The following is an 18,625-nucleotide window of genomic DNA, read 5'->3' as shown; positions in this document are numbered from 1 at the left end:
TGTTCTTTTGCTTCACAGGGCAGAGCTTGAAGGAATACTGGGTGGAGAGACTGAGAATCAGGTATACTTCTTCCAGGTAGTAGTTTATGGGATGTATGTGTGTGTTTCTGTCTAAACCCTCATGGATTGTTTTATTTGCGTTCTGAATACTGCTGATCCCGTGCCTTGGAGGCTGGAGATAGAAGAGAGAAGGAGAAGAATGAACCAGCTCCCAGAAAGACTGGGGACAAGCTTTCAAAAGGGCTGAAGCAAAAAGTCAAGGAACTGGTGGTGAAATGATTCCAGTTGCAGCCAGATGCCTAGCTGATTGGCCATAAGCCAACTGGCCAAGGGCCTGGGGCTGGCAGCTGGGTTAGGCGGATGGCGGTCACTCTACGCATCAACATTTATGGGCGAGACCATTTCACTAGTGATGGCTTTGGTCATAATAAATGTGTTAGTCTTTCAGGTGCCACAAGACTCTTTGCTGTTTTCATCCCAAGAGGGAGTCTGTGAGCAAAGGAGGGTGGAGAGAAAGGAGATCCTAGCTTGCAGACAAGGGAGTGACTTGAATTAAGAAGGAATCGTAGAGAGAGCTGCCATTCCTGGCCAGTCAGAATGTGAGGCTGGGAGCCAGTCAGGGCATGGAACACCTTGTAGAACAGGGAAAGTTGGAGAACTTCTAAACCAGCCTTCTCCAAATCTATTGGACCACAACTCCCATCATCCCCAGCCAGCATGGCTATGCTGGCTGGAAATGATGGGAGTTGCCCTCCAGATGTGTTGGACCACACCAGGATGGGGGAGACTATTTTTAGATTCCCCATGCAGGGTGAATGGTTGAAATATCTGCCAGTCTCCCGAGATGCCAAGTTCTCGACTCCCAGCCAAGGGACACGGAGGAGGCACCACCTGAGAAGAGTGGTGACAAGTTTGTTTCATATGTTGGTTGCCTGTTTTCGAAGTTAAATTGAAACATCCGAACATCGTGCCAGTAATCCCCAAAAATATCTACTTTAGTGCTGTCTGTTCGAAACTGTAATGAATTTTCCATTCAGGATTCCGTTTCTGAGTCAAGTTGTTGCCTGGCATTATAATGTTATTATTCACTCCATCATCTTTTGGCCTGGTGGATTAAAAAGAAGCCCTTTGATGTGGATTCTGGATTATTCCCCCCCTCCCACCCCTATCTCTCCCAGCTCACCTGTGACGTCGTCACCTGTTCTTAGTGGGTTCCAAAATATATTAGCAAGGAGACAAGAAGGAAATTCTTTGGTCTTCTTTTTCAGAGGTGTGGTTAGTGAGGTCAGCATGCTGGCTGAACCTGCTTGGGATAGGGGTCATTTTTTGCACTACCCTTGAGGGTTTAGCATAGTTGTGCTGCTCTTGCTGTGCTCCTTCCCGTTTGTGCTTCCCCACATTTGGCAGATGCAGAAACTCAGATGGATTGTCACGGATCCCTCTGAGTTTGTAACATTTGTAACGTTTAACATCCAAGGGGTTGCCTGCCCAGAGAAGGCACAAGCCTCTGCTTTGGAATTTCACCCCTCTCTCTCTTCCATGTACCTCTGACACATCTGGAATGCATTTTAGCCTCCCAGCTGTTGCACAGTGTTGGCTTGATTAAACATACCAGGGGAAATGGAATAGATTTTTTTATCCAGGTATCACTGCTTTTGTGTTGCATAGGATGGCCATATGGAAAGGAGGACAGGACTTGTATAAAAAAGGGAATTTCAGCAGGTGTCATTTGTATGAATGCAGCACCTGATGAAATTCCCTCTTCATCACAAAAGTTAACGCTGCAGGAACCCTGCCCTGAGTGACCAGATACAAAAGCTTTAACTGTTGTGATGAAGAGGGAATTTCGCCAGGTGCTGCATGCATACAAATGACACCTGCTGAAATTCCCCTTTCTAGACAACTCTTAAAGATACAGGAGCCCTGTCCTCCTTTCCATATGGTCACCCTAGCATTGGATGATTCTTTTGTGAAGGAGGATGCTTATTTTCTCTGAGTATATGTCATCTGGAGGAATTCTTTAGAACTCCTGCCCATTCAGGGATGCCTGTCGTTGCTGTAACTTTGTCTAGGAATATCAGTGTTCTCCCTTTGAAAGCTCTTCATCTTTTGTCTTCCCCCTTAAGTCCTTATGATGACTCATTCCTTTCAGCATTAAGCTTCTAGTCCTTTTAGAGCTCCACCTCTGGGAGCTCTAAAAGACACATTGTGACTTACTTTGTGGGTGGGTGGGTCGGTGGCTGGCTAGCTCCAGAACCCTCAGTGTACTGCTTAGACAATGTTGCCCCAGTTGGGCATCACAGAAAGTCTGAGACTGACATGGTTGGGAAGAGTTTATAGGAGTTCAAGACAATTCATTGGCTTAGGTAGAAACCAATCAGATATGCCTGAAAGAACAGTGGAAGTGGGTGGAGTTCAGCTGCTTCTCAGGCACTATGCATTGGCTGTAACTGAAGAACCCACATCCTGGTCTTGCATGGAGGGGCCTGCACCTTACATCATTCCTTCTAGTACCAACTCAGGTGATTGAGTGCCTATCAGTTTGGAATCAAAATGGGGCCACCCAAAATCAAGGTAGTGGTTTCTGCATAGTTGGGGGATAGCCAAATACACAGAAGAATTTCAACTTAGTCAAAGCCTTATTAAAGAGATGTTGTGGTGTCCAATAGACGCGAAATGAGTATTTGCTGAATAAGGCACAAGCTGAGATCCATAGATGCTTCAGATGCAGACGCTAAAGGGGCAATCCACTTCCCTATTCCATTTCGGCTTGAGCCTGTGTATCATATTTATTCACCAATAATAAGCATTTATAAACATGGATCATAGGTTGATATAATTGATCACCTTCAATAGGGGCTTCCAATAACAAAGGAGGCCCTGAAGGTGTAAAAGGGGCAGGGACAAACCTGGATTCTAATAAATGTCGCAATTGCATGTATTGCTATTCAGTCGTAACAGGCAAATCCTATTTGCACGTAAAGCTGAGAATGACAAAAACTCATCATCAGCACCCACTGATCCATGGTAAAAGTCAACTTATCTGTCCAAGTCCACCACAAAAACATTTTCTTACCAGTTTTTAATTCTCGGTTTCCTCGCAGATTCAATTTAGCTTGAGAAAATGCATCAAAATGTAATTGATGTGACATTATACCAGACACGTCTGTAACAGCCGTAGTTGTGGGAAGAACCCAGTCTGTTTTAATATGCTGAGAACCTTTAGAGAGGATCCAGACAGGAAGATTCCGAAACTGGCCAAGGTTGAAAATCTGTTCTAAGTGGAAAAGACCAAAACTTAGTGCAAGGCATTAGGTAGGCCCAATGATATAAATCAAGATCCGGAAAGTAAAGCCCACTTTCTCTAATTGGAAGGTGCATCCTTTTCAAGGATATTTGTGGTGGGGAGGACACCCCCCCACACAAATATATATATATATATATATATATATATATATATATATGAAAAAGAAGATTGAGGTTTTGAAAATATTTGCCAAGTATAGATAGAGGTATCCCAGGTATAACATAAGCAATCTGAGGTAGAATGTTAATCTTGAGTGTATTTACTTTATCCCACAAACTCAGCAGTTAGAACTTGCATGTAAAAGGTACAATATATCAATTTCAACGCACACTCTTTTGCTTTCTCCCATTGCTCATTTCAGCCGAGTTCCACCAACCACCACGAGAGCACTAAAGAAATCTCGGAGGTCATCAGGTCAGAGGTGAAAGGCAAGAAGTCTTCAAGCCATGGCACAAGCCACAAGGCCAAGAAGTCCGGAAGTGGGAAAAGCTCAACGGGTTTTGGCTCATCCTCTTCCAGTGGGGCATTTCCACCTCCAGGTGAACGATGAGAAGGAACTGGGAGAACTGGTGGGGTCAGATTGACAGTGGTATACACTAAGGCAATTGGCTGGGGCCACCACCCTTTTAGCAACTGGCCTTGTTTCAGAATAGCTAAGTCTCTAACCCTAATCATTGAACAGCAAAGCGATGATGAAGCGAAGAATTAGGCCATTAAGCCAAAGTTTTCAGGAAACAGGTTGTCTAGAAAAGGGAATTTCAGCAGGTGTAATTTGTATACATGCAGTACGTGCTGAAATTCCCTCTTCATCACAACAGTTAAAGTTGCAGGGGCTATACTAGAGTGACCAGATACAAAAGAGGGCAGGGCTCCTGCAGCTTTTAACTGTTTGTTTGTTGATATTCACAATAAACAAAAAGTTTAAAACAAACAGAGCAAAAAATATATTGTGAAAACGGGAAAAACCCATGCAATTTAACTGTTGTGATGAAGAGGGACTTTCACCAGGTGCTGCACGCATACAAATGACACCTGCTGAAATTCCCATTTCTTGACAACTTTTAAAGATACAGGAGCCCTGTCCTCCTCTTCATTTGGTCCTCCTGGGTGGATTCTGACTTTTTGACTGTAATTTTCGTCAACCAAGTGGCCGTTGATCAGTAGGCAGGAAGCTGCTGTCATCTCTGGCCTGGCCTTGCAGAAGAGTATCTGTGCAAGGCAATCATCAATCCTCCCAGAGTGCAGGACACGGAATAACGGCCTCAAGTTAAAGGAAGCCAGATTCCAGCTGGACATCAGGAAAAACTTCCTGACTGTTAGAGCAGTGCGACGGTGAAATCAGTTACCTATTTATTTATTTATTTATTTATTACATTTTTATACCGCCTAATAGCCGAAGCTCTCTGGGCGGTTCACAAAAATTAAAACCACAAAAAACATCCAACAGGTTAAAAACACAATTACAAAATACAGTATAAAAAGCGCAACCAGGATAAAACCACACAGCAAAGTTGATTATAAGATTAAAATACAGAGTTAAAACAGTAAAATTTAAATTTAAGTTAAAATTAAGTGTTAAAATACTGAGTGAATAAAAAGGTCTTCAGCTGGCGACGAAAGCAGTACAGTGTAGGCGCCAGGCGGACCTCTCTGGGGAGCTCGTTCCACAACCGGGGTGCCACAGCGGAGAAAGCCCTCCTCCTAGTAGCCACCTGCCTCACTTCCTTTGGCAGGGGCTCACAGAGAAGGGCCCCTGTAGATGATCTTAAGGTCCGGGCAGGTACATATGGGAGGAGGCGTTCCTTCAGATAACCTGGCCCCAAACCGTTTAGGGCTTTAAATGTCAATACCAGCACTTTGAATTGGGCCCGGACCTGGACTGGCAGCCAATGAAGCTGGAAAAGGATTGGCATAATGTGGTCTCGTCGGCCTAGGGAGGTGGTGGGCTCTCCCACACTAGGGGCCTTCAAGAGGCAGCTGGACAACCATCTATCAGGGATGCTTTAGGGTGGATTCCTGCATTGAGCTGGGGGTTGGACTCGATGGCCCAGTAGGCCCCTTCCAACTCTGCTATTCTATGATTCTATGAACTTTAGCTGCTTTATAAGCAAACAAACAGTCTTTGATCTGTGACAGTTCTGGCTGTCATCCCTCCATGCCTGCTGTAGGTTTCAGGATTTCCCTTCATCCCCTTTTCAGGTACCTCATGCAGCTCCTTGCCCTTCTCCCAGGACTTTGTAACCTTCCCGAAGCTTGAGCAGCCGCCACCCGAAGAAGAGAAATACCGCAAGCCCGTCTCGTCGTCCTCCTCCTCCGCGCACTGCTCCCCGCTGTACGAAGGGCAGAAGGGGGACGTCTTTGAGCAGAAGGTGATCTTCTCAGGCTTCGGCTCCATCATGCGCTTCTCCACCTCGGCCGTCAGCCAGCAGAGAGGCCGCGACGCTTCCCCCGTGGACTACAAGGCCTCAAACACAGGTGGTGGCCCTCCAGCAGGAAGCGCTGGCAGTGGCGGAAGCAGCCACAAGCGAGTGCCGTCCCTCGCCGGGGAGGAGGGAGAGGTCCTGAAGGAAAAAAAGCACAAGACCAGCAAGAAAAGCAAACACGGACCAGGGAGGCCCAAAGGTAGCAAGAACAAGGAAGTCCTAGGAGCCCAGCTGGTTGGGTCCACGGCTACCTCCTCTTCACCCTTCTCTGGCGGGTCCCTGGTCAGCTCCAGCATTGGCGGATCCTCGCGGAATTTCAGCCATGCCGCAACCCTTCCAAGCCTCAGTCTGGAATCCCCGCTCCTGGGATCAGGTCTGTACCACTCCCTCAGGGCGTAGGGGCAGGACGCAGCGTCTGGTGCAGCGTTCTGAGAATCTGGGCTTCCATTTTTTTCAGAGCGAGGGTTAGTTAGTTGCACTGAGTTAGTTGCACTGAGTTCCCATGGAAATCGGGAGGACCTCTTTCCACAATGCAGAGTTAAACTATGTAATCCCCTTTTAAAGCCATCCCACTAGTGACCACCACCAATTGGGATGGCTTTAAAAAGGGATTAGACTAATTCATGGCGGAGAAGGCTATTAATGGCTGCCAGCAGTGATGGCTATGTGCTCTCTCCAGTATCAGGAGCAGTATGCACTTTGCAAGAGTTGCAGGAGAACGTCGGTGGGAGGGTGGTGTTGCCATCATGCCCTGCTTTTGGGTTCCTGATCAACAGCTGGTTGCCCATTTCGTGAAGAGAATGCTGAACTAGATAGACCTTGGTCTGATCCAGCATAGGTCTTCTTACGTTCTTAAGACTTTGCTCATGTCTAATGTCCAACTAACTTAAAGCTTCTCCACATGGGGCTTATATTGTGTGATCAAGATTGGTTGCTCACGGAAGTTTGTGAGTCCTTTACATGATGTTGTCAACCTCCAGGTTCCCTCCCACAGTTTATGACCTGTATCCCACCATTGTAAAGTGGGGGTGGGGGGAGTCTATTTTTTCTCTAGCAAGTGCTAGGAAGCACTTCATTTGCTGGGTGTACTTCTGTAATGGCGCTATCACAGCAGTGCCATCTAGTGGCTGTAAAATGAAATATATAGAACTTGCTGAGAAATGTGTTAGCCTTTGTAAAGGAGCTGATCTTAATCCCACAAAGAGTCCAGAAGCAGAAGCCCTGGTAAGGATGTGGGTTTTTATTCTCGTATGGTGAAGCCTTGAGTCTGGCTTCCATGTGGTTTTTTTAGTGGTTTAAGCAGGTTCTTCATAGTATCATGAACCTGATTTTTCAACTCTAGGTACAAGTATACGCATTGCATATTGAACACTTGAGTCAACCCCTCAGTCTTGCCTCTTCCCTTGTGTATTGGATGGGATCTCTAAGTATGATTCTCTCTGTGTGTGTGTGTGTGTGTGTGTGTGTATTCATCTTTCCTCTTACCAAACATTTTTCAAGAATTAGGTGAGAGGAGGCATATTGGTGAAAGTATGGGTACTAGCCAAAGGCACTCATCACAGGCAACATACAATCAGTGTCACAAATTGTGACAAAAATGTGCAGGAACTCAGTTTGTTCTTCCCACTTCAGAGCTCAGTGTAGTGCTGAGAGAAGTGTTGTGTTGTGGGGGCAGCAAAGGCACCATCAAACAAACTCCTACTGGCATCCTTAAATCTGTCTGTTTTTGCCTCAGGATTCCAGTCCCCATCACAATCTTCCTTAGGCACGGTCATCCCGGTGTGTATTTGTGTGATTTCTGTTGTGAGTGCACATGTCAGCCAACCATAGTGTATCTTAACCTCTCTATCCATGCACACAGGGCAGAATCTGTGTTTGTGCTGCTAGCCTCAAAAGCCAGAAGGACCTTGAGCTGGACTTCCGAGTGCTTGCAAAATACCCCTTCTGAGATATCCCTTGTCCCTCCTCTTGGAAAACAGAAGTAGAATCCGTTTGGATCACTAGTGAAACACCCATCAAGTGTTGGGGTGTGTATAGAAACATGGCCTTGAGATGAGTGTGTTTGCATAACGAGAACCATTTGCTTTCCTTTAAGCCATATTAAGAATATTTTTATTCTTCCAAGAGTCCTTTGCTATTACTCAGATGCATTTTCTAACAGTAGCTTGGTTCGCTGTTGCTCACTTTTATATACCCACAAAGTTTTTCTGGACTTTTTGCTTCCAGGCCTATTAATCATGGCCGTCTTCACCTTTTTCCTTAGTGTGAAATGAGTTGTTTGCAAATAGTTCTGAGCTGCATGAAGGGGTTTGAATTTTATTTATTTATTTATTACATTTTTCTACCGCCCAATAGCCGAAGCTCTCTGGGCGGTTCACCAAAATTAAAACCATAATAAAACAACCAACGGGTTAAAAACACAAATACAAAATACAGTATCAAAAGCACAACCAGGATAAAACCATGCAGCAAAATTGATATAAGATACAGAGTTAGAAACAGTAAAATTTAAATTTAAGTTAAAATTGTTAAAATACTGAGAGAATAAAAAGGTCTTCAGCTGGCGACGAAAAGAGTACAGTGTAGGCGCCAGGCGGACCTCTCTGGGGTGCCACAGCGGAGAAGGCCCTCCTCCTAGTAGCCACCTGCCTCACTTCCTTTGGCAGGGGCTCACGGAGGAGGGCCCCTGTGGATGATCTTAAGGTCCGGGCAGGTACATAAGAGCTGATGGTGTCACAAAGCCTCCTTACAGCAGGAGCAGTGCTGTTGCCCTATATCAGGGGTGAGGAACCTGTCCCCTCCCCAATATTATTAGACTCCAGCTCTCACCAGCTCCAGTCAACATAGTGAGTGGTCAAGGATGATGGGAGTTGTAGTCTAGGAACATATTGAGGGCCATGCATTCCCCACTCCTGTCCTATACGGTTCCCAAAAAGGGTGTTTGAAAAGGGCATGAGGGACGGGGTGGGGGCGGAGGGCTCTCTTGTGGGTGAACGATTGCAGGCTTCCCAAATACAGACTCTTTCCTTCCCCCTCACAGCTTTCAGCTGGCTCCTCTCCTGCTCACAGTGACAAAAGAGGAGGAAAAGTCAGACAGTTATTATTATTATTATTTATTTATTTATATAGCACCATCAATGTTCATGGTGCTGTACAGAGTAAAACAATAAATAACAAGACCCTGCCGCATAGGCTTACATTCTAATAAAATCATAATAAAACAATAAGGAGGGGAAGAGAATGCACCAAACAGGCAGTATAAAAGTCAGAACAAAATCAAGTTTTAAAAGCTTTAGGTCTGACAGATATGCAGGTGTGTGGAATATTATTACAGAAAACTACCAAATGCAAGCGCTGTGAGAGGAAGCCTGTGTCAAGTCCTTCAACCAAAATTGGTTGGTTGGTGAATTCTGCAAAATATTTATTTTATTTTATTAAAACATTTGTATCCTCCCTATATCACAAGGATCTCAGGGCGGCGTACGGGTAAAATCATACAAGCAATATAAAACAATAAATATACACAGCTAAAAACAAATTAAACAATAAGTTAAAACCAGTATAGAATTTAAAAACAGTAAATTTTTCAAGCAATTAAAATTATGTACAGGCTTGGTGAATATAGCCATCAAAGGCTTTGTTAAAAAGCCATGTTTTTCAGACAACTCAAGATCGGGCGAAACTATACGTTATGTCAAATGCGTTGTTTGGTGTTCTGTGATTCTTTTTTAAACTTCAAATCGAAGCCATGGGGTGCAGGGTGGGATGATCAGGATCACACCGAGGATTTCCACCCACCCACCTTTTCCCTTGTGCCATGATCCCAAGAAAAATTCCACCAGTACTCCCAAGGCTGTTTGCCACAGAAGGGAAGATGCCAGTGGCTACTTCTTCCCCATGCCAAATAGCAGCCAGGAAGGGTGATTTTTGTCATGGCCACTGAACGGGAGGAAAGGTGCTAGCCAGTGCTGGCTGGGGCTATTGGGAGTCATAGCCCAAAATATCTGGAAGGCACCAGCTTGGCAAGGCTTGTCCTGCCTTGGGGGTTTGCCTAGTTTATGGAACCTTCCATCTGCCTCCTAGCAGACTCAGGCTTCCAGCACAGAACCATCTCACCCCCAGCTGCAACAACTTTTGGGGACTGGGAGCTTAAGAGGCAGGCTCTTTTGGGGGTGGGTCTGCCACCAGCGGGGTTGCCCCCCCGAAAGGGGGAGACCCCAAGGTGAGGGCCTGTCCCCTTGTCTGGTTTGTTTTCTCCCCGTACTGACTTATAATTTTGTTTTAAACTTTTAATTTTTTTTACATTTCTTTTCCTATGTTTTAAAATGTATGTTTTCAACTTTGTAATACCGCCTTGAGGCCCAGTATTGGGCAAAAGGCGGGATAATAATAATAATAATAATAATAATAATAATAATAATAATAATAATAATAATAATATAAAAAGAATCACACAGTGCCAAACTCTGCATTGAGATAATGTGTAGTTTATCCCTTAGCTTGGCTTCATGCTTGAAACATGCTCTGGCTTGCGAACAAATACATTTATTGACAAGTGACTATTGTTCATAATATATTGGAACACTACATTCTAGGACACTGTTCACCCACATGTGATCTTTTCAGTAATATAATGCTTTTTCTTATTTATTCTTGAATATTTTAAAAATGAAAGTTGCTTTTTTTTTAAGATAGCTGAGATTTTTCAGGAGCCTGAATTGTGCTCCCATGACCACATCTTGCACTTTCTTTGCACTAGTGTAGACTTCCAGTATGCACGCATGCACAGCCCTGCTCACAAGCTGCATACATCTGCTCAAAAGTAAGTCCCTTTGAGTTTAAGTGGGAATTTGCGTCCAGGCAAATATGCATAGAAGAATGGCCATGTTATTTGGGGATGATGGGAGATGTGGCCCAGCACATCTGGAGCACACGGGGTCGTTATATTGGCTTGCAGCCTAATTGACGTAACTCGTGTCAAATGTTTCCCAAGCAATGTCACTGTGACAAAGCCGTCTACTGAACATCCCAGCGTGTGGTGAAATTGCAGGGCATGGATCGTCTTGGCTCCTGAGTACTGATCCCCACTGCATGCTCAAGACAGAACATTCACAACACGTTCTGGAAACTTGCCAGCAGTGGGGGTGGGGGTGGGGGAAATGACCCAATATTTGCCAGAATAAACACCAGTTGCCAAGGAGCAGCGCTTGTGAGAAAGGGTTAAGGGAAAGGAAGCAAGAGGCCAGGCGGGCCACGGCTGATTTGCTTGGCAGCCGCTTTTGCCCATATCTCTGCCGGCTTGTTTGCAGATGCCTCTATTCAGGTCACAGCAGATAGATAGGGAGGGAGGGCGGCGTGGGAGGAGGAGGAGGCGTAGTTCGGCTTCATTTCGTTTCCTGGTGATGGGGGCTTTTACTCTCACCGCTTCAGGGCAGGGGAGGAGCCAGGAAAGAGAAAGCAAGAGAATCCAGGATGTAATTATTTTCCAGGGAGGAGCTGTTACCAACCGCACGCCTCCCATAATCACAACCCGAGGCGATATATTTCTTGGTTGTCTTCTTTTCCCTCCCTCTATTGTGTTCAAAGAGCCGGGCAGGGGGAGGTTTTTCATGTGTGGTGGGTCCGCCAGACAACAGCTCACAATCCGGGCCTACTTAGGGTCGTTTTTTCCCCACACATCTTTCGCAGGCCTCCGAGTCCAGCTCCCTGTTGAGGGAACTTGTAGGATACAGCATGCTTGCAAACAGAGGGTTGCTGCATTCACACATTTTAGGTGGACCCCATAGCTGCACCTACCAATGTCACATGTGAAGCGGCCTCTGCTTAAGTGGAAATGAAAATATTAGCAAAAAAAATCTACCCACCTGTCAAATTTAGTTTGCCCCCTCATCTTTCTCCATTTCCTGCCTCCTGAGCTGCTCGCCATCTGGGTGGGCGAAACAAAAGTGGAGAGTTGTTTTGAAATCTCTGCATGCAGTGTAGAGACGTAGGTGTAGGGAGAAATGGGGGAGCCAGAAATGGGGTGTTCTTTTCTTAATTCACTGACATGACTGGGCTCTAGTGGGTTAGATTTAGTACCTAGGACTGATTAACCCCGCAGATGGTGGAGGTAGAAGGGATCTGGTAGCCAACAGATGGATATGGAGGGCTCTCAAGAGCCAAGACTCCTGGGGGTTGTCTTGACGAGGGGAAAGCCCTGGGCTGGCTCCACAGTGGTGATAGGGCCAGACGTACACCAAGCAGGATATGACACTTTGAAAACGGTTTGAAAACTGTATATGGAGTGTGCCCTGAGCCCCGACAGTTGTTGCTACTGTTATAAACCATTTTAAAGCAGTAGTATAGATCCTGCCTATGTTATTCCTATGATGCAGCAGCCATTGCAGAGCCATCCCAGGGCTTTCCCCTGAAGCTCCGAATTTAAAAAGCTGGGAACTTATCCCGACTTTTCCCTCTTGCAGCGAGGCGACGGCGGCATCTGCCATCTGTCACCTTGCTCTGGTGTTGCGTTGGAGGCATGTCCCAGCCGTTAGTGACCCCGATTGGTCGCCATCCCTGAACGGGGGAAGAGGGGGCAGGTCAGCAAGCCAGATGGCCGCTGGAACACCTCCGCACTTCTCCGGAGAAAAATAAGATGAAAGGTAAAAATACATAAATGGAGGGGCGTGTGGACAGGGTGCGAGAAGAAGATGACAAAGAGCCACTGCGGCCTCCAACTCAGGGGTGTTTATATGCGCAGCCAACCTTGAGGTGGTGGTGGTGAGGGGAAATTACGTTCTCTAGCCAGCCCAGGCCCACTTGTCGGCCTCGCCTCCCTCGCCTCTTCACCTTTCCCCATGTTCAATAGAGTTTTAAAAAAATTGAAATTAAAAAGACGGGGAAGAGGGGGAGGGAGCAGCCAAGTTGCGCAGCAGTGTCTCCTCTGACGCAACCCCCTCACTAGCTCATTAGCATGGGGACAATCTGCAGGAGCACAAGCGTGGGGTTTTGGGGGCTGGTGGCGCCAGTGCGTTGTGAAGACAGCCCCCTGGATTTTGCCCCCTAGAGGACGATTGCTGGAGGCTACCTCACATGGCTCAAAGCGATGTGCCTTCCAATGCAGAGACATGCTGCAAGGAGCTTGGAAGCATGCTTAGGTGCCAAATACGTGTTTAAGCACCACATGGTATATTTCTGACATGGGCCATTACATGTGGAAAAGCATATTGGGATGGATCCAGGATCTCCCTTCTTCAAGAGGAAGGCTCTGTTTGTGGAAGATCCTTCCACATGTTTTGGGGGGATCTCCCCTCCCCTTACAGCTCGCCCCATTCATCAGGGCCTCCTGACTCTCTGAGTAGAGAGCTGGAAGGGCTCTCATGGGAAGGAGGGGGCATGGAAAGCCACTTCCACCAGTGCAATTGATCCAGCGTAAACCTGGATCACCAATTCATTGTATAAAGTGGCCCTGAGGAGCTGGTCCTGGGATCCACTCAGCTCTTAAGATGAAGTGGAATGGAATTAGCACAAAAAAGAGTGTCTTATGGCACCTTAAAGGCTAATAAATTGATTATGACATAAGCTTTTGTGGCCTACAGTTTGCATCTGATGAAGCAGACAGTAGTCCACAAAAGCCTACACCATAATCAATTTTTAGTCTTTAAGGTGCCACAAGTCTCTTTGTGGTGTTGGTATGTTTGCTTTTGCTGCAACAGAGTAACACAGCTAGCGCTCTGGAGAAGGTTGGGAGCATCATCACATGGGGGAAAATCACATTTCCTTACTGTCGCTTCTCTGCCCTTGCTTTTGTCCCTCATTACTTCCTCTTTCTGCCCAGAGGGGAAAGAGGAAGTAAACAAAGATCACGTGGCCCATTCAGAGGCCGTTTTCATCTTGCTGCTTTTCCTGCACACAGCAGGAGATTGCAGCACATTCTGTTAAAAAAAATTAAAAAGACAGATGAAAAGGGGTCTGTTTTGCAACAGAAAAATGAACGGGAGGCGTGTGGGAGGCAGACAATGTTGTCTAAAGGACGCACGCACATCCCTAAGTAGGCAGTAATGAGCCCGCGATAAAACACTCATCTGATGGACCTCTGGATTAGCGGAATTCGGGTGTGTTTGTAGTATCTTCCAAATGTAGAAATGAAGAAGGGTGAAATCAAATCTAGATCTGTCTTCAGGCAGCGTGCAGGCAGAAAATTAACAAGTGGGCAATAATATTGCATGTAGATTGCCTACTCCCTCTAGATCTGGGTTGACTGTCACATGCAAGCGTTGCCAAGCCTGGTTCAAAAGATGTTCTTTAAAAAGCAGGAAAAGCTGATGCCATCTGAGCAAATCTGTTTTCCTTTTTTGGGAACGTGTCATTGCTCAACCTCTCTTAGTCCCTACGCTCCTCCATTTCTCTCTATTTATGAGTTATAAATGGGCAGATATGGAACTGTGGGTTTTTATAATTGTCAGTCTTCTAGATGATTAGTTCAAAGTGTGCTTAGGCTGTATCTTGTTGGTTGAACAGCACGCACTCCAGCTCCCAGTCTGTGAAGAAGGGAGTTGGAGGCGGAAACTGTCACACATTGCAATTCTGTGCACATTACTCAGAAGTAAGTCACACTGAGCAGTCAGTATGTTTAAGATTGCAGCCTTAGGGCATGTCTACACCAGCCCTATATCCCGAGATCATCCTGGGATCATTCCTGTGCATCCAAATGCCACATAGGGGGGATCCCAGGAGCAGGCAGGGATGATCCCTCCATTTTCCTGGGATAACCCTTAGGTGTAGAAGGGACCATTGTTTCAAGGTACAGGACCTAAGAAACTGATTCTCCATCCCTGGAATTCACCTGAAGTCTCAAAGCAAAATCTAAACTCACTTGTGTATATGTGTGTCTTTGTGTGTGTGTGTGAAATTGACTAGGAGTTTCCCCTCATTTTGACTTGAAGCCAGTCAATTTCAGCTTCAGCTACTCTACCCTTCCTGCAAACAATTCACCTTTTTGCAGACTGAGCTGGTGTAACAAAGAAGATTGGCCGGGGGGAGGGGGGAGCAGGGACACAACAGAGCATACAGTGAATTCTTCAGCTTCAATATAAGCCTGGCTTTCTCCCGGCTTTGCAGTTGAAATGACAGCCGGCGGACATGGCATTGAATCCAACCTTGGCTCAGCTGTTATTGCCATGGTTCAAATAGAAAGTCCTATTTTAAAAAAAGCACTTCATAAATGTTGATCACCACTTTCTAATTAAAAACAACAACAACCCTGAAACTTTCTAAAAGTGCAAAAACAGCTCTGGGGATGCCAGGGGGAAAGGAGGGGGAAAGATTCTTTGTGACATCACAGGAGGCCACCCAATTGGTGCTGCACTTGTGTATCACTTGCTTCTGCTTCAAACTTTCAAAGCCATTTTTTCTTGCTTGAAGAGAGGAATTTCGATTAGATGCAGTGAGGAGACTTCCAGATCAGCTTCATTGCTCTAAAAACATTGCATCTATCTTCACCTTTAGATAGGCTGACCATATGAAAAGGAGGACAGGGCTCCTGTATCTTTAACAGTTGTAGAGAAAAGGGATTTTCAGCAGGTGTCATTTGTAGGCATACAGCATCTGCTGAAATTCCTTCTTCGTCACAATAGTTAAAGCTGCAGGTGCCCTACTCTTTTGTATCTGGTCAAGAGGGCAGGGCTCCTGCACCTTTAACTGTTATGATAAAGACAAAATTTCACCAGGTGCTACATGCATTCAAATGACACTTGCTGAAATTCCCTTTTCTATACAACTTTAAAGATACAGGAGCTCTGTCCTCCTTTTCATATGGTCACCCTACCTTTAGAGCCACAACATGGGCAAGGCACAGTATGGGTGGGCTGACCATTAGTGATGTCACGGGTACTGTTCAGAGGATTTGTGCACTTTCCAGACCCCACTCCAAACCCCATTGGGTTCTGATAGCTGGGGAGAACAATCACATCTTCCCATGTTGTTGATGGGAATACCTTGTGGTTTATGGGCTGGAGAATGCTGTATCTGGATATGACAGAATAAGCGAGTCCATTTGTTGTGCTATTCCCTGGGAAAGCCCTTAACGGCAGTTGGTCCAGTTCTATAAAATGGAAATATTCCTGGCACGCCATGATGGAATTGTTCCAGGAGGGCGAAGGTGGTAAAGAAAGGCTATTACACTATCCTAGAAGAGAGAGAGACAGACAGAGGCAGGGAATTCTAAATAAACAGTTATTAGGCACAACAGGGACATCCTTTTCTTGATGTCTGGCTCCCTTGTCTCAAGTTGCCCTCTGATTTCTTCATGCAGGGATTTATACAAGCAACAAGGACCCCATTTCGCACGGGGGTGGGGTGCTCAGGACAGTGTGCAGCACTCCCCTCTCCTCCAGCCTTCTGGCTCACCAAGGCACTTCATCGCTCCCCCAGCTCACCCGCTCTCCCTTTGCTAGCACCATCCCAACTTCCTCCTCTTCTTCCGTCTCCACTACCCAGGTAAGGACTTCAAACATCAGTGTTGTACCTGTTCATTTTTATGAGAGGGTCAGGCTCCCAGTTCTTTTGCTCATTCCCTCTGGCGTCATCCACGTACAAAAAGACCATCCTGACTTTTGGGAGATTATACATGTAAAAGGTAGACATTAAAGGATACCAAAAAGAAATTTACTTTGAGTAACTTATAGATTGATCTCTGTGGGGTATGATTTGTAAAATATGAAGCAAATCAAGAACGTTTGCTGCTCATAAAGATTATGGATACCAGTACTTCAAGTCCACATGGGACAGAAAGGTTGCTCTTGCCCCTTTCTATTTTACAGTAGTACTATTTTACTCAGAATTCTACTCAGAACCCGTGTCAGGGAAGAAAAAAAACACTACTGGCCAGTAGCAGTATTCACTAGTTGAATGTGCTAATTGACTGTGTAAGGCTGCATGAGAGTGCCATTCGTCCTTCATTCACAGTAAATGCAGCTGCTCATTTTGTATTTGCAGCCTGTAAGTTCCCATCATTAACTAAAAGCTAAAAATTCTACCATCTTCTTATTAAAAACAAAACAAAGAGCTTCTCTACACGAAGCATTTCCTACTCATGGTTGTTTACAGGTTCTTTAGATGATGCCATAACCCTCCAGTTTCATTTCTATTTGTTAACAGCACTTTCTGCAAGTCTTTTTGAGGCAGAGAAAATAGGATATATTTTCTAACGGTGAAAGAAAATGCTATTTCCTCTTGTGTGTTTGTGCTATTCCACTATAACACAGTGCCACCTAGAGGTTATTTAATGGAAAAACAAGAAAGGTAATGCTCCTTGTGTAGTTGCCAGATCTCAATTCTGCAACAAATCCAAAAGTAGATACAGTGGATTTAACAACCTTGTGTAGAAAAGCCCAAAGTGTAAATGCTGTTATTCATTGAGGAGGAAGAGGAACAGGAGGAGGGCGATGTTAATGTTTTACTAGAGCAATAATCCAGAAGCCCCTCCCATGATATGAACCTGATGATCTAGGATCCAGAGCTGAACTTCTCCCCGTTATTCTGGTCTCTGGCTTTACTTGTGTACATACCACCAGATTTGGTTTAGTTTGGTTTTTCCTCGAAGGGGACCAGAGTTCAAGTTCACTGGAGCTTTCTGCAGAAAGAACATGTTCTCATTTTAAGGAAAAAAGCAGCTAGTGTTCTTCAGCAAAATGAAAACCCAATGTTTTGGAGCCTGTCTAAGATAGGGGCCCAGTTGCCTCTTCATTTCAGTGCTAGTCAAGGATTTGGTGGGAAGATTGGAAAAAAAGGCTCTTAAAACAAAGTGTTTGTTTTCTCCTTTCTCTTTCGCAGGTGTTCTCTCTGGCAGGACCTACATTCAGTCTCCCTTCCTCACACATTTTTGGAAGCCCTCTCACCTCTGGACTGTCAATCAACCCCCTGCTGAACCAATCAGAAACCAACCGGACAGGTACACAAAGGAGGGAAATTTTACATCAGCTCTGATCTCATTCAAAAGCATCCAGGGTTATCTTCCTCCTTCCCTGTGTGGATGAGATTTCCATCTGAGGGAGCACTGGCACATTATGGGGGGGGGGGGGCAGGGAGCACTTCAGATTTAATTCTTCATTTTGTAAAGAAGAATGTGCCATTTACAAAGACCAGGCTCTTTGACATATAAGTACAGTAGCCAAGCATCTGAAATCTGACCTAGAAGAACATTTGGGAAATGAACACAGGCAGAGGGGGAGGGGGCACGCGCATGTGCAGTGAAGGAGAGAGAGAGAGAGAGAGAGAGAGAGAGAGAGAGAGAGAGAGAGAGATGATGACTGCACTAGGGTGCCATCTGGTGGCAAGTGGGAGCAACAACATTCCTCAAGTCAGGAAGTGGGTATGTTTGTGGAGGTTGCATCGAACACTTTCAATTTCACAGGGAGATTTAAGAGGGTTTTGTTTCAAAGCAGCACGGGGCATAGAATGTGTTGTAATGTAGAAGATTAACTGCGTCAATGGTGAGTGTAGGGCAACTGGGAAGTAGCATAATATGACACTTATAAATTTAGGAGTATAATACTAGCCAGGTCAGGGCCCACCTCTGCAAAATTACTAGTATGCTAAATTTCATAGGAATTTTGCAGACCAAGCTAGACATAACAACTAGGATGGCATCAGAGACAGGCACCATTGGGCACCTGCCAATGCCCACACTCCTGCAGGGCCCCCCGCTGTCTGGAGCACCTGCCCTGCTCCTCCGTCCTTGCTGTTGATACCTGTCCACCTGCCCTCTCTGAGCATAAAAGCAGTGACAAGAGTGAGGAGGAGACCGAGCAGCATCCTTGCCTTGCCTTGTGTTCTCCTTCTGGGCGGCTGCATGGATTGGGCCCAGAGGAAGAGGGCAAGTGAGTTGGCAGCAGGGACAGGAGCGAGGAGGAGGTAG

The 18,625-nt window shown here is 45.7% G+C and overlaps 1 protein-coding gene across 3 annotated transcripts in view; it reads left to right on the top strand.

Annotated features, from left to right (window-relative positions):
- MLLT6 (MLLT6, PHD finger containing) overlaps positions 1-18,625 on the top strand; it is a 119,470-nt gene that overhangs the window by 85,486 nt on the left and 15,359 nt on the right. For all 3 annotated transcript variants that reach the window (XM_063138509.1, XM_063138510.1, XM_063138508.1), the window contains exons 9-12: positions 3,669-3,846; positions 5,507-6,103; positions 16,022-16,206; positions 17,542-17,659. In XM_063138509.1, coding sequence (XP_062994579.1) covers positions 3,669-3,846; positions 5,507-6,103; positions 16,022-16,206; positions 17,542-17,659 — 1,078 coding nt within the window. The remainder of the gene's footprint in view (positions 1-3,668; positions 3,847-5,506; positions 6,104-16,021; positions 16,207-17,541; positions 17,660-18,625) is intronic.

Source organism: Elgaria multicarinata, chromosome 11 (assembly GCF_023053635.1).
Source record: "Elgaria multicarinata webbii isolate HBS135686 ecotype San Diego chromosome 11, rElgMul1.1.pri, whole genome shotgun sequence".
Lineage (NCBI taxonomy): Eukaryota > Metazoa > Chordata > Lepidosauria > Squamata > Anguidae > Elgaria > Elgaria multicarinata.
The sequence above is the reverse complement of the archived record's forward strand: the minus strand, read 5'-3'. Positions and strand labels throughout refer to the sequence as shown.